At 40.0% G+C, this 27074-nt stretch overlaps 1 protein-coding gene across 1 annotated transcript; it reads left to right on the top strand.

The window, feature by feature from the left end:
- The first annotated feature begins 9258 nt into the window (after positions 1 to 9258).
- On the top strand, positions 9259 to 25012 carry spock3 (SPARC (osteonectin), cwcv and kazal like domains proteoglycan 3). The gene is made up of 11 exons (XM_034080096.2): positions 9259 to 9361; positions 9511 to 9633; positions 16907 to 16946; positions 18623 to 18731; positions 19690 to 19798; positions 19942 to 20050; positions 20311 to 20424; positions 20534 to 20755; positions 21967 to 22029; positions 22133 to 22270; positions 22753 to 25012. The coding sequence occupies exons 2-11, from the start codon at positions 9511 to 9513 to the stop codon at positions 22908 to 22910; spliced, it is 1185 nt and encodes a 394-aa protein (XP_033935987.1). The 5' UTR covers positions 9259 to 9361; the 3' UTR covers positions 22911 to 25012.
- Positions 25013 to 27074: the final 2062 nt, after the last annotated feature.

Here is a 27074-nt window from a genome sequence, read left to right on the forward strand (position 1 = left end):
GTGTGTGTGTGTGTGTGTGTGTGTGTGTGTGTGTGTGTGTGCGTGTGCGTGTGCGCGTGCGCGTGCGTGTGTCATTTCTATAGGTTGACAAAAATGCCATTAGTATAGTATTAAATAGGGTACCAGCTTATGATTTTGAAGATTGTGTCTTAGTCTTGATTGATCCACCAACTCATTTATTTTCATTCGATACAGCACATTACGCATGATACGCCCTCCTGAACTGTAGAAGTAGAGGAAAGCTGTTGTGTCACAGTTTACCTGCAGGGAACATTTGGAAAGGGGCTTGGTCAAACTCCCAACAAGCAATAAGTCAAGAGAGGACAGATGCTTATCAGGCAGAAAAGAGGCAGAGATAAAGGATTGAGGTATTGAGGTCTTTGTAATAATGCTGACAAATGGACTTGACTGTCACACAAACAGGTAGGTCTGTTTACATGTTAAACACACACAAAACAACTGGAGGGACTGTACATCATTTTGGAGGGTGGGGGTTAGAGAGCATAGCCATGGTGTGTCTTCTCTAACAGTGATCCATTTGTTTTGCATCAGCTCTCCAAACACACACACACACACACACACACACATTGATGCTGTTAATCTCTTGCGATACATTCACTGCCCTCTGAATCTCATTTCCTCAGCTATGCCCTGACTCATCACAATATGCCACTCTGCTGTTGACTATTGCCCACTTCGCCCTCCCCTCCAAAAAGGGTCTGTATAGGATTGCAGTTTATTCGACAGTTAACCACTTTTCTTTATCTCTCTCACCATGTGTCCCTTTCCCACTTTGCCAACATACCACATTTCTCTCTGTTTCACTCTACCGCATCATTCTCATCCTCTTTCTCACTGCCCCCTCTCCCTCTGTACTGCCCCCTCCCTTTCTCCCCCTCCCTCCTTTTCTCCCTGTACCCAGATATCAGGTGCGTTACCTGAGCTCCATATCAATAGTTAATCACCCTGGGACACCCAATCTACAGAGCATGACAGAACTCTCCCGTGGAGAGTTGTGTGTGTCATTGTGTTACTGTGTGTGTGACAAGACAGCGGAGAGAGTGTGGGTGCTAAGAGTCTAAGACTTGCATATTTCGACAGTATGGACAAAGAGAGAGAGAGGAAAGAAAAATGGGCAAAGATGAGGCAGCACAGGGACTATAGATTGTGCAGGACTCTGCAATAAAATTAACACACAATGCAAATGTTCTGATGTATGCCTTAGTTCCGGGGAAACTGCTAATTCATCATGAACTTACTAAATAAATAAATAGTCTGTGCCATTATAAAGTTGCTGATTAAAAAACTGAATTAGACTGGGAATGTAAAGCATTGGAATAAACACAAAAAAACAATAACAAAAAATAGAATATTGGAGAATATAGTGTCAATACATCTAAATGATTTGTTATTGTGTGCACTCAATTTGTGAGGGCTCTGGTCCAGACATGTTCTGTTCTGCTCCCTAGTGTACAAACTATGGTATTACATGTGAAGTAACACAAAGTCAGCTCCTAACCATCAACTTGGAAACATTTGATAGATGTCATTTTTACCATTTTAAAAAAAAACTTTATTTTTCTCTTATTTGCAGCACTGCTGATGAAATGTGATCAGCGTATGCGGTCTTCTGAGAAGAGATTCCAAGGTTATTGGATATTGGGCTGAATACATATGTTACTTACTAACCCTCTACCAGATAATTAATTTATAAGATAGCTCCAACAGCAGTTACAAAAAATGCATATGTTCTGTTTACATGGAATGGTCAAGTCAAAATATACATCAAACCCTCGCATACCTAAAATCTACATGTTGTTCAAGGGGCTTGAAAATATATATAGCATATGACTCCCTCCATCCTCAAACCATCTGGTAAAGAAAAACTCCCTGGAAGAACACTTACAGAAAAACAGTAAGCTTGGAAAGAGCAACAGAAAAGGATTCCCATTTGTGCAGAACAACCTTACTGGTATACCTTATGAATAAAGTTGACGAATATATAAATATATAAATAAAATATATAACATGTTGCTACTTTATTTAAATAAATAAAAAATGAAGCCACTAATATAGTAAGATGAGCTGTGTGAAATGCATACCTAAGTAAAGGAACTGTACAAAACTCGCAGTTGCCAGTTTATTAGATACAGCGAGGTCACACTAATGCAGTCCAATACAACCGTCCTGCCTTAAGGTTTTAATGGGCAGTCTTTATTCCACTGTTTAGTTAGCCGTTAATTAAACTGTATGAACATTTTGGAGGCTGCAGTTGGCTGAATTGTTTTGCGTTATAATCAGATTTGATTGTATCCTTGGTGATATAACTTGGTTGGGAATAATATTTGCCCCGTTGTATTAGACTGAATTTATCAAACCACTAAATGTAACGTTTACAAACCGAGTGAGTGCCTGGAAAAACACTTTTTTTATTAGAGAGTTAGTCATAGTAAAGAAGGAAAATACATTCTGTCAGAAGGCGTACTTGTGATAAGATATAGAACAATTAGTTTTCTCTCACAGAAGGCAAGGAATGAATGATCTGTTCTGCATGGACTTGTTTGTCAGTAAAGTTGCCAGAAGTCTGCAGTAGTCAGATCTGTCTGAAGTGATGACCTGGTCAGCTCAGGGAAAGGACAGCCAAGGGTTTGGTGGCAGCAGAATATTAATAAACTGGCTTATGTGTAGATGCTTGAGAACAGTCTGGAGTTCTGTCTGGGCAGACAACATTTTACAAGTGCTCTGGCATGCACAGCGGACCACTCTTGGAGTAGAAGAGGTTGACATGGGAGAAACTGGGAACAGAATTAGCATTTGAAGAAGTAGCTGGTTTGAGGATAAGGGAGGGTGGTAGAGTAATGCAGAGAGAGGGAACAACTTCCTTTTTCTATTTGAAGGGTTCAACTTGATTCTTAATAAAGGTGTTTCTGATCCATTGGATGTGAGGTGTAAACATGCAGGGAGGCGTGTGGCGCAGTGGATAGAGCCTTGGTGTTGGGATAAGGGGGTCACAGGTTCAAACCCCACTGCAGTCAGCATGTCGTTGTGCAAGACACTTCACCCGAATTACTCCTGTGGGGATTGCCCACAGTATTGAGTATGTAAGTCGCTTTGGATAAAAGCGTCTAACAAGTGACATGTAATGTAATGCAGGATCAGCTTTGAGTTGCAGAGATGCTTCTGTGAGAGTTAATTTAGTATATAAGGAAGAAGGATTTTCTTATCTTACCTCAAATTATTCACTCAAAAGAGTCTCACATGTGTCCCGTAGTCCAACATTTTCAAGGTGAAAAAATGTATTATTCACAAAAACCCAATGAATCCTGGAATTGGAACATATAATTCCTAGGATGTAAAAATATTACTGAAACAGCATGTTTTGTCAAATTGTTCACACATGAATTTCTCCAATTAAAGTCCTCAACATTGCTTTGTTTTAATAAATCAGCAGCCTCGATAAACTCATTTTTCACGAGACCTGACATCTGTAAGAAAACAGTTCTGGAAGTGAGATAATGGTACATGCTTCACAGTTCAAATTGAGTCTAGGACTTGGTGGATAATACCATACTTACATGGCTAAGAATGCATTCTGCTAACCTTCTTTGGGTTTTAAAGTTATGTTGTTTTATAGATGTAAAAAGGCAATAGTTGTTGCTGTCTTCTACAGATTATTCTTGCAAGTATGCAAAGAGATTTGATTAATTATTGAAGGGGGAGCTGTAATGCAAATATTTTAATCTTTTTCAGATGAGTGTCCAATGTGAATTTTACACCGTCAGTATTGTACCAGCCGTAAGTTATCAATGTGCATCGAGTAAGCAGCAGTAATTAGGTGCAGTGGTAATGAAATCCATTACAACAACCAGTGATAACGCTTTGTCAATCTGATGAAATATTTTTGTTTTAACTCAGTTGTCATTTTCCAATGAATTTTTACAGTTTTAGCATAAGATCATATTGAGAAGTTTATCATAATTCTTTGGCAAAACAGAAGAAACATATTTTAATATATACTATAGTCCACTAACACAAGTGCTTATTTGTTTGTGCTAATACACTGCTTAATGAGTGTATGCAAATCAGGTTTGTCCAATAATGAATTAATTGTTGGTTAAACAACTCTTTGTATAGATTAATTTGATTTGGAGCCCAACTTTACATTGTGCACTAAAATCGTCCTGTTTCAGCTTCACAATAAAAGTGCTGTTCTTTTCTGTTTGGTGTAATGTGTAATGATCCCCACAAGGGGGAGAACCATCACCATAACCAATACATCTACAGTATGTTGTTATCATTACATTCATAATATTCCAGGGACTGTGAGGAAATTCTCATCTGCATACTTTTTACCACTCTTTTCTTAATTGTATGCATGTTTATTTCCTGATCACAAATCAAAAAGGCTCTGTGTGTGTTAACCACCTGAACATGTTGCATGTGACTCTGGCTCGCCCAGCTGCAGATCAAAGACATCCTGTTGATCATTTAACTGGAAAATTGTGACTGTAGATACATATCCGATGGGGAGGGCAAACTGATGCAATAATAATTAAATGCTAACTAATATAAAATGTACACCTGGGTGCATTTACAAAAGTCATTCACGTATCATACCACTTTAGAGAGGCAGCTACATTACTCTCTATTTCTAAATCATAATGAAAGTGACTTTTGTGCTTTTTGGGTTGCAGAAAGACAGGGTCACCTTGTCAAATGTCAATGGGAGTAATTTAAATGTGACTAACAGGGAGGAGTCTAGGGTCAGAACATCCATCCATTTTCTACATCGCTCATCCTGCATTGTCTCCCATATACCCTCTAAATCTCTCCCTCGTTCTCTCTTCCTCTTTTGTTTCTTTTCCTCTCATACGCTTGCTTGCTGACTCTCAGCGATGGCCATTTTGTTTCTGCCGGCCTTATCTCATGTTTGCAGTTTACCTCTCTGTCATTACTCTGCTATTAGCTTTTCATCCTGGGGCTAAAACACAGGACTCACACTGACCTCGTAGTCACAGCTATGCTCCAAAACGTCTGCTTTGCAAGATAACACACTCGCCCCCCACACCTCCCCTCTCTCTCTCTATATATCTCTCTGTCTCTCTCAAACACACACATATGTACAGCATGTTCAAGATAAATCTAGTCACATACACCTACATATCAATGTGTACACACCTACATATACTAAGCACCAGAGGAAAATCCTCTTCACACACATCGGTTTTTTCCACTTTGCTAAAACGGCATAAAGCAGTTACTAAAAATGGGGTGAATCTAACCAACCCCAGAATGTTTCATTTCACTAAAGAACAGCGATTGCAAGAAGTCCAGGAACACCTGAGTCTCTCTATTTCAGTACCTCTCATTTCACATGATGGAAAAAGACAGAGGCGGCGAGGGACAGGGAGATTATTATTATTATGATACCCAATTATTTACAACGTTGTAATTTAATCTCCCGCAATACTGTTTGATTGACACTCATATCATTAAAGTATATTAAATCGAGCTACATTGAATGAGGGCAAGAGAGGGAAAGCTTTTCTTCAAGACCTAGTGTTTGTGGAAACCTTGCTGCATTATGTACCTCTAGTCTGAGACTGCTTTTCAGGGATGAAGCCCCTTAATTCCAATTGGGGAAATCTTAATGCATTGACATACAGTGCCCAAGGACCCGTTTTTCTTAAAGGAAGTTTTAATATGTCATCGTAGAAAACACATATATGTTTTTAAAACGCCTGAATGAGGGTTGAATGAATTGCATTTAGCTGCTCCAGTAGACCTCTTTCATGGCAGACCCCTTTGACATGCCAAGCAAAAAAAGAGCAGGTATAATTGACAACATAAATGGTGGGTGTTCAGTCAGTTTTATCAATCAATCAATCAATCAATCAATCAATCAATCAATCAATCAATCAATCAATCAATCAATCAATGTTTATTTATATAGCCCAATATCACAAATGTTACATTTGTCTCAGTGGTCTTCACAGTTTGTACAGAATATCAGTATGACAATACGACACCCTCTGTCCTTAAACCCTCACATCGTACAAGGAAAAACTTCCGGAGAAAACCCAGTTTAAAGGGAACATGGGAGAAACCTCAGGGAGAGCAACAGAGGAGGGATCCCTCTCCCAGGACGGACAGACGTGCAATAGATGCCGTGTGTAAATTGAAAAGATAATACATTTGCAACATAGGTAGTCCAAATGTTTGGAAATGCTATTTGCTGTCTTCTTGGAGTATACTAATACTTTACATGTCTTTATTGAACAAGGATCAATGCGTTAAATACAAAATGACTGTTATGCAAAAGGTCTGTTTCAGTGTCGTGGTAATGTGAACACTTGTGTGCCTCAACTGAACAGACACCTTATTGGGATGAACAGCAATACTTCAATCTTCATGTCAAACCTTCCTGATGCTCTTGTGGCTGAATGGAAGTACATATCTGTAGCCAGGTTTGAAACTCATGTGGAAAATGTCCTCAGAAAAGTAGAGGTTTGTATAGTGACATAGGGCCAATTGATGTGGAAAGAGGTGTTGAACAATATAAAGTGTCATCATAATGTAAGCCATATGTTAATATATATTCTTGTATGGTATAGTAGAGAGTGGCACTGACTTAGTGAACTGCGATGATGAGGTGCACAGTGAGCTATTCCGTTAAGTGTTTCAAAATTCTGCCTGATGAATAAATTATTTCGTTATACACTCACCCTAATTCTCTCGTGATGGATTTTAAACTCCCTTTCACCCCAAACCCCCTCGCCTCACCTCCCTATTTTTTCTAATTTCTTCCCCCACACCGTCTTAGTGAGCAGGTGCACGGTGACAGAGTCACTGGGCTGTGAAATCTCAGCTCCTTGAACCACGCTCCATGCCTCTCCCGTCCTAACACACACACACACACACACACACACACACACACACACACACACACACACACACACACACACACACACACACACACACACACACACACACACACACACACACACACACACAGGCACACTTTTTGTCCTATTTTTCTTAAACTCCTTCCTTTCTCCATCTCTTCTCTCTCATCTTTTCTCTCTGCTCTTGTAGAGATTAAGTCAACATTGTGCGATTCTGGATTTACTCAAAGCAGATAAAAAAGAAACGAAAAATCAAATTACAGTGGAATGAAAAATCTATAAAGAGTTTCATTAGGCAACAACAGAAGTCTGTGTGGGCATGCTTGTGCGGATTTGTGTGTGTGTGTGTGTGTGTGTGTGTGTGTGTGTGTGTGTGTGTGTGTGTGTGTGTGTGTGTGTGTGTGTGTGTGTGTGTGTGTGTGTGTGTGTGTGTGTGTGTGTGTGTGTGTGTGTGTGTGTGTGTGTGTGTGTGTGTGTGTGTGTGTGTGTGTGTGTGTGTGTGTGTGTGTGTGTGTGTGTGTGTGTGCATGAGCACTCTGTGTGTCTCTCCTGCATATGTCTCTGACCACATCTACATCTTTAATGTCTGTGACTGAATAATGTATGAACCCCTGGGCTGGAAGACACACACATACACACAAAACACCTCTTTTACTGCATCCATCTGCGGAAATGTCATGAACTACAAGTTAGCAGAGCTATAAAAGAATGCCACATCATCTGCAGTCCTGTACACCGCCGTCTACACAACTATCTTTCCATAGATGATCACCTTGTGTTGTTTTGAGAGAAAAGCGTAAAATAAGATCCGTGTCTCCAACCACAACGGTGTCTCTCTACCACCAATTTCCTGTTTACATGTTGCACACTTCCTGCTGGAGGGAACATAGAACTAACAACACTTTTTTTGTAATTGTCTTCACCTTTTGTGTGCCTATGCAGTTCACCAGTTTGCACCTAAGTTGCACTCCCCCCTATGATACACTCTTGTGCATCACTTTTATGCAGTCATGCATGCTTCATAGTTCTAATTTGACTTTCAAATAGCTGAACCCTTTCATCTTTTCCACATGCCCACACACACACACACTTTTTCCTCTGCCTCTTATGAAGATGAAGATGTGAAGCTGAGGTCAAGGTTGGTTTCTACAGCAACTGTGCATAATAATGCCATGACCCAACTGACCATCAGGCTTCTCTGAAGAGCCTCAAATAATATTAATTATCTCTAACTTGCTCCCCCTCTCCATGTTTGCAAGATGTATGCTGTTTTATTTCAAAAGCATGCTCCATTTTCTTCTCTGTCCATTGCTTTTAACACAAAAAAAACTGAAGAAACTGAGTGTACAATCATCGCAGTGAATGCAGATGCATGAAGGCTCACTGAACGGTTTGACAACTATGAAAATACAGTCACAGTCACCAGATTCCAATGTAGTTTAACATCTTTAGATGATATTGACCAGACGTGTTGGACAGCGCTACAGTACCAGATAACTTTTGAAAGAAAATATTAATTCCTCAAGTAGAGTTCAGAAACTTGTAGAATAACAAAACATAATAAAGAGGATCTGATACCTCTCGATGGCCTGACACTTTTTTGTTTTTTCCTTTAATTGTTGTTGTCTGTATATCTATCCATATGTTGTCAGCAGTTGCTGTGGCATCCTGTTGTGGCCTAACACCACAGCAGCAACTACACATTTCCCTCCTTGAAACACCTTCAATAACACAGAGTGAGACATTTAGGTGCATTTATTATGGAGACTGTCTCATCTTGTGGCATCATTTTACAGTCCTGCCAGGAATGTGAGCAGAACTCTCTCATGAATCACTACTGTAAAAACAAGCTGGAGCGGCTCCCATGTGATGGCACAGAGGAGACACATGGGAGAAGTAAAGGGCATAAACACTACAGTAGGCTAATTATTTTTAGGAAACGATCCTTTAATTGTATTTTAAGTTATATAATAGTTAAGATATAAATAGTTGTATACAGTATCATTTTGTGTTAGTTTGTGTAGTGTTCATGCCATCAGTGAAACACTACAACCGTCTATATGTGTCTTGATTTTCTAAACGTTATCATAAGATTGCCTAATGTTTTTTTCATAGGTCGTAATCAGTGGAAGACACTCTTGCGGTGGCCCACAGTGAGCCATCATGACCGTTTCCTCCGCACTGAGGAGAGGCAGAGCTGAAAAGAGGGACAGAGCGAAGGGGCCGCGCACGGTGCCATGCGCATTCCCGTTTCTGCTGCGCACACAGAGAGAGAGAGAGAGAGAGAGAGAGAGAGAGGAGAGAGAGAGAGAGAGAGAGAGAGAGAGAGAGAGAGAGAGAGAGAGAGAGAGAGAGAGAGAGAGAGAGAGAGAGAGAGAGAGAGAGAGAGAGACTAGTGACAGAAAACGGCAGCGAGCACATACAGACTGGAAAGCAGCTGAGCCTGATGCGACAAGGTAGGAGAACGAACACCTCTGCATCATATTATTATCTATTGACGTTCATCGCTGAAGTGATGGACATCAGCCTCTGTTTTCAACGCGATTGCGGTGTCCTCCAGTCTGATCGGATGTCCTCTCTCCGTGCTGTTGTTGTGTTTCCGCAGATGCTGAGCGTCGCCTTGCTGTGTGTGTGCGCCGTCGCCTTCGGACAGGTCTCCGCTCGCTCAGACAGCGGTAATTTTTTAGATGATAAGTGGCTCGCCGGAAGATGGGATAAATTCAGAGATGTAAGTCATATTCCCGGTTTATATCATTAGCGCCGTTTCCCTCCTCATTATCTCATTAACAGCACCCCCCCCCCCACACCCCCCTTTTCTCCCTCATTGGTTTGTGATCATGCGCTGCTCGTTTTCTAGTTGTGTCCAAGCGACGCGTCACGGGGATCGTTTGTGTTGTGTGTCACAAGTGCATGACTCGTGCCACCGAGACAGTAAATACACTAGCGATACTAAGTGGGATGGTCGTTGCCCGTGAGTGTGTTTTTCTCGATTGCAGCTCTTTGCTTTGCAGAGGTAGTCGAGGCCTCTGTGAAACACAAGTGCACATAGCCTAGCTGGCCGAGAGGCACCTCAGAGTCCCCGAAAAAAGGGCCTAATTATGGGCAGGTATGATCGAGGGAGTCCGCAGCAATGAGACTGATTAACACCTGCTAAAGGGATAGGCTAGTGGCAAAAACAGAGTGAGATAAAATAGTGACACTCCCCCTTCTCCAAAATGCTAGCGTGTGTCGCCAGATAACACAGTCCGGCATGTGTGTCCGTCCAAGTACTAAACATTATCCAGTTTGTTCATTCAGTGGCAGCTGACAGTAACCTTTCATTTGTTAGATTTTATTTCAAATACAGAGCGACTGGAGTGATTGTTCAAAACTGGATGGAGCATTGTATGCTTGCCATAAAATGTTGTTATTCAAGTGTAGGCTTTTGTGGCTCTTTAATTACATTTGTATTGCATTTATATGTATGTTCCCATAAAATACAAAACCTAAAATATTTGACTATAGTGGAATGAATTGTAAATTCATTGCAGGCTACAATGGGTTTGTTAACAGTGTTTTTAAAATAGTGTGTTGGTTTGTCCTTAATGTCATAGAAGGCCAGCTGTGTTTTATTTTGTGTTTGATATAATGATCCTTTTTAGCTTGTTTAATGTGCAGTAGTGCACACCCCTGGCCAGCTTAGAATAACTGCATTCATGATGTTCATATTATACAACTGGGCATCAATCCTTTAGTGAAGATACATCATTTTTACTGTAGCGAGACACATTTATACATTATAATACATCAGATTTAGATTATGGATAAAATACTGTGAAAATCACTACTTTTATTTGAAAATGAATCTCTCAAATCACAGAAATCGGTCAAATGTAAGGAAAACAAGTCTGATTGTGCCTTCCAGTATTACAACGTAATTAAGCTTTTCAGGTGGAGTATTTGTTAGAAGAATATCTTGCCTCTAACCACAGATTACTGGGTCGACACCAGCAGACATGATTTGTACATGCTTGCACTCATTTTCACAAAAACACCAACATTAAGCATGTATGCACAAACTGTTAATGCACCCAAACATAAATTATAATAAACAGGCTTTTTGCTCAGGAGCTATGGTAAAAAAATAACATGGTCAACGCATTGCACCATAAAAAATACACTTTTTTATGCAAACTAGCTTTGACAAGTGGTTTTACCAGCATGCTGCACACCCTCTTTCAGAGAGGTAGACCAAAGCAAGGTCACAGTTGTTTTCAATTTACATTACAAATTGACTTTTACATGTCATTTGTTAGACGCTTTTATCCAAAGCGACTTACATACGTTCAGTACTGTGGACAATCCCCACAGGAGCAATTTGGGGTGAATGTTCATGTTTTGAACGTGTAACATGTATTTTAAGCCGCACTTTTCAATGCCCATCTCAATTACTGTGAGCGTGTGAACCCAGGGGCTCAGGTGGTCCCATGTCACTCACCACAGGTCCAGAACCCAGGGGCTCAGGTGGTCCCATGTCACTCACCACAGGTCCAACTACTGATAAGGATTTTGGATTATGCAAATAGGGTTTCATGATTGGCCATGTGCTGTGCTATTTACTGTTAGATTATTTTAACTCTTTGAGAAACATACCGCGCGCATGTGTGTGTGTGTGTGTGTGTGTGTGTGTGTGTGTGTGTGTGTGTGTGTGTGTGTGTGTGTGTGTGTGTGTGTGTGTGTGTGTGTGTGTGTGTGTGTGTGTGTGTGTGTGTGTGTGTGTGTGTGTGTGTGTGTGTGTGTGTGTGTGTGTGTGTGTGTGTGTGTGTGTGTGTGTGTGTGTGTAGTTAACTCATTTAGAACGGAACACAAAGTATAGATAGAAAGAGGAGGTACAGGGTAATGAGAGTGGAAAGGAAAGATGACAGAGAGCAGAGTGGACTGAAGGCTGTGTGTGCATTCACAACTGTGTGTTAACCTTGAGGCTCAGGCATTAGAGATAGAGGTGTCATTTCCTGTATTAGTGCTGTGTCCCAGGTTCTATGTGTGTGACTGTGTGTTTCTACATTCTTTCACTAAGGAAATTATTGTACACACAGTCATTCAACTGAATAACTGAAGAAGCAGTGACAGATAGTCTTGAGAAACTTACGAAGCTTTCTCTTTGTATTTGTGTTGCCATTTAAACATGTGAAACAGCTATGTTCTCAGTGTTAAAAATATCATAGCCCCTGTACAAACATATACCCATATATAAACTAAATAGTGCTTTGCTCGAGATGGTGGTGAATATGTAGAACGTGCAAAATGTACTTCTGAGATACATATCCTACTAAAACAAGTGTATGAAAAAACATAGATTGCCTGATTGCATCTACAATATGAACTTTTTAACAACTGGAGCTTGTACACCTGCCCTTTCTAAGCTATTTGTGTTTGGTGTTTAACCATGCTAACTCTCATGTTCAGCCCAACTGCTGCATAGCTAATTAGCAATTGACAAAGCTAACATAAGCTTGCTACATAAAACCCCTAAGTGCTGATTTAAAGATGTTATTTAATATGATTTACACATCAAGGCTTGACTGGAAAGATGTAAAACAGGGTATTTTTTACATTATTTTAACATTCCATCTAACCTAAACAGATATTTTCTTCTCACTATGAACTGTGAAATTATTAATCCTGAAACATGTTGTTCTATGTATGCACACTGTATATAACTAAAACAAACGCACACCTATTTTTGGAAGTTATGTTGCAGCTTGTGATGTTGCAGCTACTTCCTGTTTGATTGAGCAGAGCTACAAATGTCACCTTTAGCAACACATTATAAGAATGTCATTGCATTTAAATGTTGTAACGCAACTGACGTTAATCACAAGTTTGAAGTTTGCGAGTATTAAGGAAAGATTGTACACACAAACTAAGTAATGGTTTTACAAACAGATGTTTCTGTCTCCCAGAAATGCAGGAACCCCTCCAACACAGCTATATTCTTTTTAACTCATGCACTGGTATTCTATGCAACACTTTGCTCTACTGTGATTTACATTTTACATGTTAGGCATGTACTTTAGCTTTCATCTTTCACCAAGAGTCATAAGTAGGTCTCCTGCTAAGTGCACTAGATACGATCTTGGCCACTGATTTACTGTACGTCCTGTTAGGATGGCTGGAGAGCCTGGGGCCTTTTGTGCAGCTCTGGTGCCATCTCAGATTTTTTAGAATTTTTGCTCAGCTGTTATGGACTTTGGCCAGCCTACAGCCACTGCCTGAGTCAGGAGATAAGCTGAGGAGAAAGATAGGTTTTAGAATGTAAGAAATGAAGGAAAAACAAAATATAGGACATGTGATGAAGAGCATGACGCTAAATTGCAGTTTAGGAGGAAATTGTTTGGACCAGCCTAATTAGATCAGAATACTCCTTTTCATCATCATCCTCTCCTCTCCTCTCTTCTTCTGTCCTCTCGTCTCACGTTGTGTGTTTTACTGTGCACGGATGTCCTGTGTAGTTTGTGTTTCGGAGGGAAGGTACAGAGCTTGAGGCCTTTTCCACTTCAAAGCACCTAAGTGTGTATTCGTGTGTTTTTGTGCGTGCATGCATGCGACAAGCTTGAGCAAGACAAGCAGAGCCAGTACAGTGAAAACATGCACATATTTCTCCTGTTGGAAGTTAGCGGGAGGCAGCAAGGATCCAATGAAGCCACTAGGCCACAATTAATAGGGTTGATTTGTGAAAATCTGATGTAAATGTAAATAAAGTTTGGGAGCACTTTATCTTGATAGCAGTATTAGTTTGCACACAAGCACATTAGGATGTTTGCCAACAGAGATAACAAACACACAGTGATGTGTCTGTGTGTGTTTCTGCACGTGGGGAAAAAACGGTTGAAGCTGCAAGGAGAGAGAGCAGGTGGAAAGAGATGGAAAGATAAATTGAAAAGTTGCTATTTTTAGCGCACACTCAGGAGGCCATTAGACCTATTGTTGAATTTGAGGTTTTCTGTGGGTTATTGGAAGGTGGGTGGCTGGTTGCATGTGCAGTGGAGTGCATGCATCCAGTTATTTGATGCTTTGTAGTGCTGACACATTCTGGCACTACAGTCAAGTTTATTTTCTGAGTAAGCATGTATACATGCACATACATATATATATGTATGTGCATATGCTCTGTGTATTTGCGTGTGTGTGCGCTTGTGTGCGTGTGTCAGTTGACTCCATTAAGGAATCAGGCCGCAAGCACTATTGTTGTCTTGACTGATCCAGAGGGCCCGGCTTCTTATAATGCAATGTTCTCATTATTCAGTTTCAATGGTCAGCAGTGCCAGAGGGAAACAGAAACAAAAGTACCTTTCTATTAGGCTTTATCTTTGCTAATCTTTCTGTATGCATGTTTTCTTTATATTAAGATGTACTGTGCGTAATTCTAAATAAAAAAACAGACAGAGCCAATGGCCACTGTTGAACTCTTTCGTAACAGGGGCCATTTTATAAGGTGGAAGGTCGAGAGGTAGAAGTGATACAGATGCGAGGCCATAGTGGAGATACAGAGGGTCAGAATGTGGCAGCAATGACGGACGAGAGGGATAACTTCATTAGAGCTGAGAAAAAGCCAGAGTTGACCCTCACCTTATAGAGTGCAAGGAAGTGAGACAGACAGAGACTCTCTGACTCAGTGAGTGTTCTGCTTTTTCAAAAAATAACTAACCCTATGGCAAAAAGTGTCAAAGTATAAGGTGTCTTAATATTCAGGTCTCATTTCTGACCATCAGTAACCAGTTTAGGCCTGCTGTATGTGATTAAGCCTACTGTGTAATATTCATCATTTCCAATGTGGCGGCATGTATTGATAGAACAATGTATACATTGTATTGATTATAAATCCTGCAGAATCAATGTCAATGATATACTTATATATAATATAAAATATTCAATCAAGTCAATATTATATAATGAAGGTCAGTAACTCTGCCATTGTCATTGCCTCTATGGGTGAAATTAAAGGAAACATACTGCACATTACTGAAACTGCATCTCAGTCCAGGAGAACATATCGTACTTGTTAACAAAACTGAACTGAAAACCTGTAGGAAGTTAACAACCACATTTCACCCAGCCCTGAAAATACATGATGCGTTGCTAATATGTCAAACCAGAAACAAAACATGCGCTCCAATATGAAGTAGTAGAGTATATCACACTTTACTGGAACTTTAAAAAAAAAAAATACACATTACACACCAATTCACTCAACTCCACTCAGACCCTTTAACTACTACTACTATTACAAATGCAATTGTTGTGCAGGGCAATAGTGTCTTATACAGGAGTAGGTACATCATTTTTTTGTTGCATTTTTAAAGCTGAAAGAAGGGGCATTGTCACTGTTCCTCACTTTCTTACAGCATCATAATTGATCACTGTCTATACTTTACTATTGCGTCACTCATCCCTCACTGCTGTTGAGGAGCAAGGTGTGAATTTTACTTTTTACTGTTATTGAATTTGAAACATCCTGCTGAAGATTTGCTCAACATTAAATGTACACATGTACAAAAGAGGGCTTTACTGTGTGGATAACACACACGTCTCATCTTGGCCACACTGTGGGATTTATGCTGATAAGATGTTATTTTTCTCGCCTCTTTCCCTCCCTTTCTATTTGTTCTGGCATATAGAATTGAATGAGTCACACACACACACCGTCATCTTTCCTTTCCACTCTCATTACCCTGTACCTCCTCTTTCTATCTATACTTTGTGTTCCGTTCTAAATGAGTTAACTACACACACACACACACACACACACACACACACACACACACACACACACACACACACACACACACACACACACACACACACACACACACACACACACACATTCATTTGTTCAGAAGAGGTTATCGTTGTGACAGAATGAGAGAGAACATGCCCAGAGAGAGAACCGGAGATTGAGAGTAAACCAGTGAATGAGATCTAAGGACTGAGTTAAAAAGGCACACGGCTCACTATTTCTTAACATCGTTTCATTTGCATCATGAGCCAGAAGCCCCTGGGTGTGTCTCATCCGTGTGCTATTAAAAGCAGGCAAATCATTCACCTTCATGCAATCCTTATTTAGACTGTTGAAACTCATCCACTGGCAACAGATTGAACCGTTTGACTTCACTGTGTCTAACAAGGTTTTAAAAAACACTTTACTTTTAAAACATTATGGGAGGAAACGCAATTTATGTGAGAAATAACAATTTTAATATGATTATTGTTCTATAATTGGACAATGCAGTATTTTAAGTATAGAGAAGGAAAACAAACTATTGATTACATTTGCTTTATTATTGGACTTTTATATTTAAGGTCAATTGTGTAACTGCAATGTCAGTGGCCTCATTTACAACTTCATTGATTACAAAACGTGACAAAAGGTTTGCTTTGATGTCACTGAAGACTCAATCTGATGCATATTCAACAATGCTAAATCTATATTCATGTTTTTCTGCTGTGTAATGTAATGCTAATCTTACTGGCTTATCATTATTTAGATTGCCCCAATTTCATTTTATGAAATGTTCTTGCTTCCCTTATCTTTAAATAGCTAAAAGCATTTATGTTCTTTCTCAAAGCTTTTCATAATCAGTTAATTGAAAACCAAAATATTCAAGTTTAATATTCCTTTCACATTTTTAAACAGCTCTTCCTGTTTTGTTGATGTGATGTTCTGACTTTATTGTATGTGTATATGGTCTAACAAATGATGAGCACATTGTGCACGTATCGGCTCACACACGGGTGCCTTGCTTTGCACAAAGCTGCTGTCATAATATCAATATGTCATTGACCATTAAGAAATATTAACCTAATCAAAGTGTATTTCTTATTTTCTTTCTCTCCGTAATGCTTTCTCCTAAAGGAAGTGGAGGTTTGTATGATTGCTCAACAATCTTGTGTTTGTCATGTTTTATTCACTTTAGATGTCACCGGGACTATGTTTTTATGATTTTGTTTTTACCCTGTTTCAGGAGCCTGGAACATGGACTCCATCCAAGCCCTTCGATCAAGGTGGGTGTGAGGAAAAGAGCCTCGAGTGCTTGTGCTGTTGGCTTTGTGATAAAACCAGAAAACACTGGAAAGGACAAAGATAATTCATACCTCTAACGCAGCCAATCAAACCTTTGACATGTATTTATAGAGTTTTGTTAAAAAAAATGTATCTGCATATGGATATGTATCTGGAGGTTTTTCTGGAGAATGTCGACATAAAATTGAAAAGGAATATATAAGGGTTAAAATGTCATATACCACTGAGTTATGCCTACTTTTATTTGTTATATTAGTGTGATGCCTATCATTAGTAAAATGCCACCTTAAGTAGCAGAATTGCTCAAAGTCATTTAATGGCAGTTTATGTCAAGGCCGTTTATAAGAAAAAATAAAATGGAATATTGAAACAAAAAGAAAACAATGTTTGCTCAAGGTAACCCGATGTAACATGGAGGCTAAATGACAAAAGATGATCTTGAAAATGTTTGCAAACATCTCAGCTGAAAAAGAGCCCATGCTGATTTAATTAGTCCATTGGACTGACCTTCTAAAACATTTAGTTTCTCTGTTGTCTCTTTGGGTTAACTTTCAAAAACATTGTGTTGCTGGAGACTTGTTACCAATATGACTTCTGATAAACAGTGGCAGACATAGTGTTACAATTAATAGTAGCAGTAAGGAAAGGATGGGTAACATCTCATTCCCTTCTCCAAAACAACCAGTTGATACAGTATAGCTAACAATTTTCCTTACACTCATACACACATTCAGGCAAACCAGGACATTCACACATTCACTCTCACTTATTACTGTGTCTCTCACTCTCACACACACACACACACACACACACACACACACACACACACACACACACACACACACACACACACACACACACACACACACACACACACACACACACACACACACACACACACATCAACACGCACACACATCATGGAAACAATAGCATTAGGAACTGCGTTGGAGGATGGAGGCAGGATAATCTGCCAAAGCTGCTCAGGGATTACAGAGGGGTTCTTTCGACCAGAGGTTATTCAGAAACTGTTCTGAGATCAGCCGAGGGATTTAGATCTTGCACCATAGGTGTAAGGCTGAAGGCTGACAAGCGGTTAGAAACTGCTAGCTTGTCTTTACCAACAGAGCCTGAGACACAGATCTAAAATCAGCTCTTCAGCCAAATATGGCCCTTAGCTGTGAGATCTGATACCAGATCAGTTAGAGGATTGCTGCAAGAGCACCCATGAGACTCAGTGCAGAGTAAGGTCAGAAGTGGCTCTCTTAACAGTTCCATCTGTTTTTAGCTGTAAGGATACTTAATGGCATTATAGCTTCAGTTATTTGTGATAGAGACATTGCCAGTATGTGATGACACAGGGCCAACAACAACAACCATGAAAACACACACATAGATCTCTTACACCCATGCACACAGCGTGGACCTGTACAAATGAAAAGGAAGACCATGGTTTAGTAATGAACTATTGATCTATGATTTTTTTTTAAACTAGAGGAAAATGTAACCCTGGAAGATTTCCTCTCTGATTATGCTTATGGGCTTAGTCTCTCTAGGAATCTGTTTTAATAAAGACACTGTGGTTTGGTTGCAAACATATAAACAAAACACACTGAAAGGACTTATGAACCTGTATCTCTGTTTGTGTTCTTTATAGGCCTTGATCCAGCCAAAGACCCATGTCTTAAGATCAAATGCAGTCGCCACAAGGTGTGTGTGGCTGAGGATTATAAGACTGCCACTTGTGTCAGCCAGAGGAGAGTTAGGTAAGACCATGCTTACAGTCACTCACACTAACACACACGCCAACACACACACTTTCTTTTTAATACAGACCTGAGTTGTATCCGCGCCAAAAATGAAACACAAATACCAGTGGATTAGGATCAAATCAAAATTAAAATGTTGTATCACTCCCTCCCTCATTTATTTATTTGTGCTTAATTATTCATGCAGCATGATGAGTAACAGCACCAGAGGGGTGGTTTTCTTTTTTTCCAGCTGGTCCACCGGTTGCCTGCCTCTCTTGTGACTGTTGTGCGACAATACTGTTAAGCCCAATCACCCCAGGCCTGGCACTACCTTACAACGGACACAAAGTCCTGCCAAGTGATATGAATGGGCCTGTGTGTGTGTGTGTGTGTGTGTGTGTGTGTGTGTGTGTGTGTGTGTGTGTGTGTGTGTGTGTGTGTGTGTGTGTGTGTGTGTGTGTGTGTGTGTGTGTGTGTGTGTGTGTGTGTGTGTGTGTGTGTGTGTGTGTGTGTGTGTGTGTGTGTGTGTGTGTGTGTGTGTGTGTGTGTGTGTGTGTGTGTGTGTGTGTGTGTGTGTGTGTGTATGTGCGTATGTGTGTGTCTGTCTGTCTGTCTGTCTGTCTTTCTGTCTGTCTGTCTGGGACACTGCAGACTGGGCAGAGGACAGTAATGTCATACTGACCTCATTTTCCATTCTCAGCAGCAACACCATTACCACTAGACATTGCCAGCATATCACAAAATAATCACAAATACATCCTGATTCTCGTTTCTGAAATTGATGTACATTGAACAAGAAAATCCACTGTGGATGCAGAATGCTTAGACTAAAATGGTTTTTGAATAAAAGACAGATAAACAGTACATTGTGATGGAGAGCAGGTCAACTGCATTGTTTGAAATATTTTCATTTGCATAGTCAGATTTTAAGTGTGTGTGGGTGTAAATCAAATCCTTTGAATCTCCTCTCTAGTTTCAAAGATGCCAGCTTGTTCCAGAGTCCAGGGTCAAAGTGCACACCCTGCCCTGTGGTTCACCCCTCTCCTGTTTGTGGAACCGACGGCCACTCCTACTCCACAAAGGTACCCCCACACCCTAATTCTTTCCCATAATAGAGACATCTGAGCACTTGTGTTTTCATTTCCTCTTGAAGAGACACACATCCTGATTTTACTTCCTCTTCTGTCTGGTCCCATCTGTCCTTGTCTCTTTCGCTCCGGCTCAGTGTAAGTTAGACTACCAGGCATGCATCACAGGAAAGAAGATCGCTGTGAAGTGTCCTGGCATGTGTCCTTGCCCAGCTCAGCCTGAACAGAGCTCTGCAGAGAAGAAAGGTACAAATGTCTGCACACACGACTGCATACTGCAAGATAGGACACTTTGCAGAAGAAACAGGAAATTCTCCTCAATTAAAAAGTCTTTACTGGTGTCCAAGCCGACATTAAAGCCCCTTCCAGACACGCTGAAGCCCTTCCGTCCTGATAAAGTGATACTGAATCCCTACAAGTTTATTATGTACTGTATTTGACCATGACTTATGGGTACAAAGAACATCAATTCATCATTATTAATCATGAGTGTTATTGTTTCTCAGTGTGCAGTGAGTCGGACCTGAAGGAGGTCGTGAGTCGTCTGAGAGACTGGTTCAGAGTGCTGCATGATAATGGCATGCCTAAGAGAGTCAGGATCCAGAAGCCAGAGAAGAACAGTAAGTGAAGTGGCACTAACAAAGAGAGAGACATTAGAGAAAACCCAATAATCCATGAGATACCTGGCTGCATCTACACTCTCTTATTTTGTAACCTTTCCCCCCGCAGAGTTCGAGGTCGGGGCTTCCCCTATTTGTAAGGACCCTCTGGGCTGGATGTTCTCCCGACTGGACACAAACTTTGACGTCCAGCTAGACCAATCGGAGATTAAGAGCCTCTACCTGGACAGGAATGAGCCGTGCTCTGACGCCTTCTTCAAATCCTGCGATACACATGCCAACAAAGTTATAACCAGCTCTGAGTGGTGCACGTGCTTCCAGAGGTTCACAGGTACGGCAGCTCCAAGCACTCACATGCAAATACAATTTCAAAGTTAAATGAATTCAAACCTGGAGAAACATGCAAATACAGAGTCAGCTTCTGTCTTCCTCTTGTGATGTAAACATGGAAAGTGAAGTTCTCATTTTATCCAAATATTTGGTCCTACTTTCTTTTTTGGATAACAAAATACAGGTAACATGAGCAGACAACGATACAGGCCTTAAACAAAACCCCAAGTAAGCCAAACCCTATTTAGAAAATAACAAAGACAAAAGCAAAACAAATAAAAAGTATGACCCACTTAAGCCAATGCTTTAAGCCTCTGAGGATCCGCTATGTTGGCGTAATTGACGCACGCAAAGTTTGCTAGGTGAATAAAAGTTTGATACAAAGTTTCCAGTTAAATACAGTCCATTTATTTCCTGTTCACTGGTGTCCATTTAACTTGCTTCATTTTTTCATTCACCATACACAATATTACGGTTCACACAATACCTTTTGCAAATGTTTGTAATCCTGTGTTTGTGTGTGTGCTCCGTCTGTGTGTGTTCTCCGTGTGTGGTCAAAAACGGTATGGCCTTCCGGCGGATAGGTTCCTACCTTTATACCCACAGTGTTAATTGGCTCCTATACCTACTATAATGATCGCAATTGTGCAGACACACTGTCTGTGCAATAAAGGATTTAGTTTTAATTCCAAATGAAATATTTTAAAGTAATTAGCCTTCATTTTGGCCGTTTCGCCTGTCTGATTGTCTCATGTCTATTGCCCTTTCATACTTCTTGTTTACCATTGCAGCAGTAACTTAGTTACATTGCACATTGTTTTGATAACCAAAAGAAGTGAAGGCCAAAACAAACAAAAGACAAAGACCCAAGTTTTAATGAGACAAAGCTTTTCTTCAACGGATATAAATATTACAGAGATCTTCCATTCAATCAGAACGACTTTCCCTTGAAGCAATTCAATAAAACGGAACACAAACATTCTAATATATTGTGTTAGAATGCAATTGGATAAGACGAAGGACAAAGATGATGGTTTTTGGTCATATCAAATGTATCATAGATGAATCACTAGGCTGCACTTGTAAAAGCTTAGGCAGCAGGAAAACAAACAGAATATTTCAAAGGGAGAAGACGTTCACTCAAACAGATGCGTTCCTGGAAAAGCAGACTTCTGCAGTTTGTAACCAGCGTCCTGTGTCTCTCTTTTTCAGATTCCCCTTGTAAAGCAGAACTGTCCAGCATCAACAAAAAGCAAGCGGGGAAGAAACTGCTTGGTAAGACACACACACTGAAACACACACAGAAGCCCTAACAACACACACTGTGGGTTACCCTAACTGGTGGTGTACACCTGTGTGCTTTGGCTTGAATGTGTAGGTCAGTACCTGCCATCCTGCGATGAGGAGGGTTACTACAGGTCCCACCAGTGTCACAGCAGCAGCGGCCAGTGCTGGTGTGTGGATCGCTATGGCAACGAGGTGGCCAGCTCACGCATCCATGGCCCTGCAAACTGCGGTAGGCAAAACTCTGAGGAAAATACAGTGTCATATTTCTGGGCTTGTGTGAGAGAACAAAGCCAGACGGTAGGATTAGCAGTGAAGGCATCATGGAGGAAATACTTTATAGATATTTATGTCAACACCATTTTCTAACTTCTGAAATCTGTCACTTAGCACAGTGTATTTATTGCATAAACTGTTGTTGGATCAGATTATATTTATTTGCTTGATTGCAGAGAGTTAGATTGATATCACTCTCATATCAGTCTGTTCATATTGAAGCTACTGTCAGCAGCCAGTGAGTTTATCTAAGCGTAAAGAATGGAACAGAATCCACCTACCATCCGTGTTTATGTATTTATTGGCCTGGGAATTCTAAGTGAACCTCGTCTTTAATGTGCGGTTGCTTTATGCTAAGCTAAACCTACTGGCTCATATTCAAAGTGCAGATATAAAAGTGTTTTGAATCTTCTCATACTAACTAATCTCTGCTCCTAGGCGTGATTTTGGAGTCTTCTGGCGACCTGGGCAGCGGAGACTCGCTGTTCACCGATGATGATGAAGATTCTCTTGTCCTCGAATACCAGACTGGGATGGACAATGAGGACGACGAAGATGAGGATGACGACGATGACAACGACGAATATCTGTCGTAATTTCAAAAAACTAAAACAAAAAAAGATAAAAGAGAAAACTGTTTGTTTGGTCAAACTGCACGTTTCTAGGTGACTCCCCAGGCAGATACTTAATCGTACTAACAGCCTATGGACTACTCTCTGTGTATTGTTTGTTCATAAGTTAAAAGAAAAGACAAAAAAACAATATTCCTGGCAAACGTTTATCATTTCTCTTCTTCTCGTATAAAATATGATTGGTTAATGACACTTGTTCACTTGTGTGTCAGCAAACCAGAGAACATGACAAGGACTTTATCAACAACCAATCCGATCCTTTGGATTTGGTCACATGTGCAAATACCTCTCCCTTCATTGGACAGTCTGTGTCTTCTAGTGTGTCCTGTCCTTGTGCAGCACTCTAATGCCTGAGTGTGTTGATGCTTGAGGCACATTGTTAAAGAGATTTTCCCTTTTGTATTCCTTCATCCTGTCCCCCCCAGCCCCCCACCCAATTACTCCTTATCAAATGTTCCTGTGTATAGGTGGGATGTTGATGATGTAGATAAGAGAATATTGCACTCTTTAGGTTTCTTTTGATCTTGATTTGTAACTGTGACTGTAACTGTGTGGAAAAACAAGATAAGCGTTAGACATGCTTCATTAGGAGAATTAAGGCTACAAAAAAACCCAGTGTGAGTTGGATAACAATCAGAACCGACATGCTAGCTGTTTTCACAGAGACACAAATCAAGTCAAATCATCTCAACGGCTCAGCAAAGAGGAAAGACAGATTACTGCTTGGCCGGTGGTGTAATGGGGGAAATATTATTAATATCTATTTTTCTAATCCATTGTTGGATGAATACAGAAGATGAAACAGATTTGTCGTAGCATGTCTAATACTGCGTGATGTTGTTTCAGTCTGTAGAGCCAGAGGCTAAACCTTTACAGAACTCAAATCATAATGGTGCTTGAGGGGGAAACAAATCTCACCTCAAGTGTGTACAGATGAAACTGCACTTGCATAGTTATAAACTGCTTGAGCTACAAGTCTGTGTGATTTAAAAAAAGAAACATGTTGTTGACCTTTAATATGTCTTTGAGCTTGAAATCAACCTCATCACAGCTCCGAAGAAGAAAACATTATGTTTGAAATGTTCATTTATGAGTCTTAACGTGATTTGAGCGTGGTATTAAAAAACACAGCCATGCAGACCTCTAGAAAATGTCTGGCAGGGGATAAAGGGTAAGGTGTGCCTTTTTCCGGTAAGGACAGATGGTGGTGATTGTGGGAGAGGCATGCTTACTGGACTGAATTAAGCTCACCATTAAACTGCACAAGAGTGGCTTCACTGTCAAGCTCGGATACTACTTGGGTTTTGGTATGGCTTGTGTTTGGGTCTCTCTTACAATAGTGTTACATAGGCCATATTTCAGATCTTTTCATTTGTTACATGATAGATAGAATGTAGAAAAGCACAGATATACTTAGCAGATAAGACATAAAAACACACTTAGATTCTGCCGGATTTGAAAACGTTTTATATATTAGTACACTGGCTAGAGGAAGCTTTGATTTAGAAAGCTTTATATGAAGAAAAAATTATCACCTTTCATTGTTTTGCTTTCACTTTGTTTCAAAAGCTTGATTTGTAATTTATCTACTCTGACAACTTATATTGTTTATCTGTCTGGGCTGAAAACTGATCCCAGATGTGCGTGTTCTGTGACTGTTTATGCAGAGCTATGAATAGCTGAGCTCCTATGTTGATTTTCAATTATTAATCTGCCGTTGGGCTTCATTTTGAATCCATCCATTGTTGAAATTCCATGTTAAGATCTGAAAAGTGCCATCTTACTGTCCAATTGATTTTAGATTTTTGTTTTGCTCCCTTCATTCCTTTTAACTTGGAATTTCAATTCACTTATAGGAATAGGAAAACATTTCCATCTTAAAGTGTGCTGTTTCATGAGTTTAATGATGACATGCAAATCATTTTGATGACCTCAGACACTGTAGCCACTCCCAACCAATCAAACACGGTCATCACAGCCCAGATAGTGTAAAGGTTATGATACAGATGCATTTTTTACAGTGTATGTATGATTTGCTGAAATAAAAGCTATATTGACCAATGTTAGCTTGACTGTATCATTGAAAAATACTTTGCGGACAGACTGAATGCATGCAGCAAACTCTTGTTTCCCTATTTTGTGAAATTTCAGTTCCATGTTTTGTTTCAGTTCTGTATTTATGGTCTGCATTTGAGAAAAAGCGTGGTGAAAAAACTGGGGATATGTGATATGAAAAGTTACCAATGTATATTTTTGGGAACTGAGAAAGCACGAGTTCATCATTTCTCATTTTCTTAGGGTGTGCAGCTGCTATTGAAGTGTGAGAATTCCTAGATGAAATGGCACAACACCTGTCATAAGTGGAAGTTCAAAGTGTGCATCAACATTCAGAGTTAATTTAAAAGAAGGCGTCAGGAGTTTATAACTCTGCTTTTTTGTAGGCAAAGAGTTCTGTGTGCAGGAACATTACTGCATTATGTAGGAGAACAGGTGAATATTTTATGAATCACCACCACACCCTCAACATACATGCAGTTAAACATGCAGCACAGAGAAGCACATGTAAACACATTTAGAGAAAAAAAGAATACACTAAATGAATTAGTACAGGACAAAGACACATTTATTGACCTGGAATTTTTTTTTCTCTTTACTTGCAGGTTGCAGGAAGTCACACGTTGTGTGTGTGTGTGTGTGTGTGTGTGTGTGTGTGTGTGTGTGTGTGTGTGTGTGTGTGTGTGTGTGTGTGTGTGTGTGTGTGTGTGTGTGTGTGTGTGTGTGTGTGTGTGTGTGTGTGTGTGTGTGTGTGTGTGTGTGTGTGTGTGTGTGTGTGTGTGTGTGTGTGTGTGTGTGTGTGTGTGTGTGTGTGGCAACAGGAATGCTCAGCAGCCAGGGAGGGAAGTCACTGGGTAAATATGTAAGGTTCATTTTCACGCACATTTCCTCCGACTGTATGTGCTGCGGACCAAAGAAATGTGAAGCGATACCATCTCATGTGGCTAATTTCCACACAGTGCAGCCTGTTGTTGGAGGCTGTCCAACAATACAAAGGGGAGACAGTATGACTGAGTGTGATGGGAAATGCCTCAAATTGCAGGAAGCACTTATGATGCTCGGAAATCAGGTTTCTTGGATAAGCAATAGTCTGTGACGCAGGTTATTTTTATCGCTTCCACTCTCTGGTGTATGATGAGGTACTGTTACTTTATAAAGTGTGATCACCTACTTAATTTGTGTTATTACTTAGACATCATATATTTATATGGAACAATGCAAACAACAATGTCCATGTAGTGGTTAGATTTACACTTAGTATTCATATTATTATCTTCATCAGCAAGTAGAGTTTGCAATGAGCACTTAAAGACCTTATTAAACAATAATTATCTTTGATCCTTAGCTTTGGTTTTTTCAATATTGTGTTAGTTTTAATGTCCCTTTGCCTTATCATGGGAAAACAGTATATATGTTCATAAGACATACGGCATATGGGTGTGTTCCTACTTACCCCCCTATTCTAATAAACATGTTTACAGTCATTTCGTCCTCTTGTTATAAAAGGTTTACTCTCTGTTTGCATGTCTATAGCTCCACTGTGAGCTCTTTTCATCGTTGAATTCTTGTTTGTGTACTAAAACTAAGCACCGTTGAGAAGGACTGATCTTCCAGAGCTAAGCTGCTGAGCGGGCAGAATGGCTCATCTTAATGGTGAAGTCACTGTTTGGTCAATACTCTCCGACACAAACACACATACACTTAGCAGGCTCATGTTACAGCACCTGAGTCAGCGCAAACAATAGACATCCATATGGGACGGGGCAGGTGTAATGGTTGTAAACTATTTACCAGTGGAATCAAGGCTTTATAGATGTTTTCAAAAACCAAATGATTATTTAATATACTGCTTGTGCAGACAACTATAAAGGATGATATACAGTGTCTGCCATGCAATGTGAATAAATAAAATGCACTTTCTTCAGAATGTGTTAAAATAGGTTTTAAAACAAGGGCAAAAGGGAAAACAACTCCATATGATTAATTTGAAATGCATTCTAAAATCTTGAATCAGCATGCCTGCATTTTTTTTATATATGATGTTATATGTTATATTACAAAGTGTCCAAAATT

This window comes from Pseudochaenichthys georgianus, chromosome 1 (genome assembly GCF_902827115.2).
Source record: "Pseudochaenichthys georgianus chromosome 1, fPseGeo1.2, whole genome shotgun sequence".
Classification (NCBI taxonomy): domain Eukaryota; kingdom Metazoa; phylum Chordata; class Actinopteri; order Perciformes; family Channichthyidae; genus Pseudochaenichthys; species Pseudochaenichthys georgianus.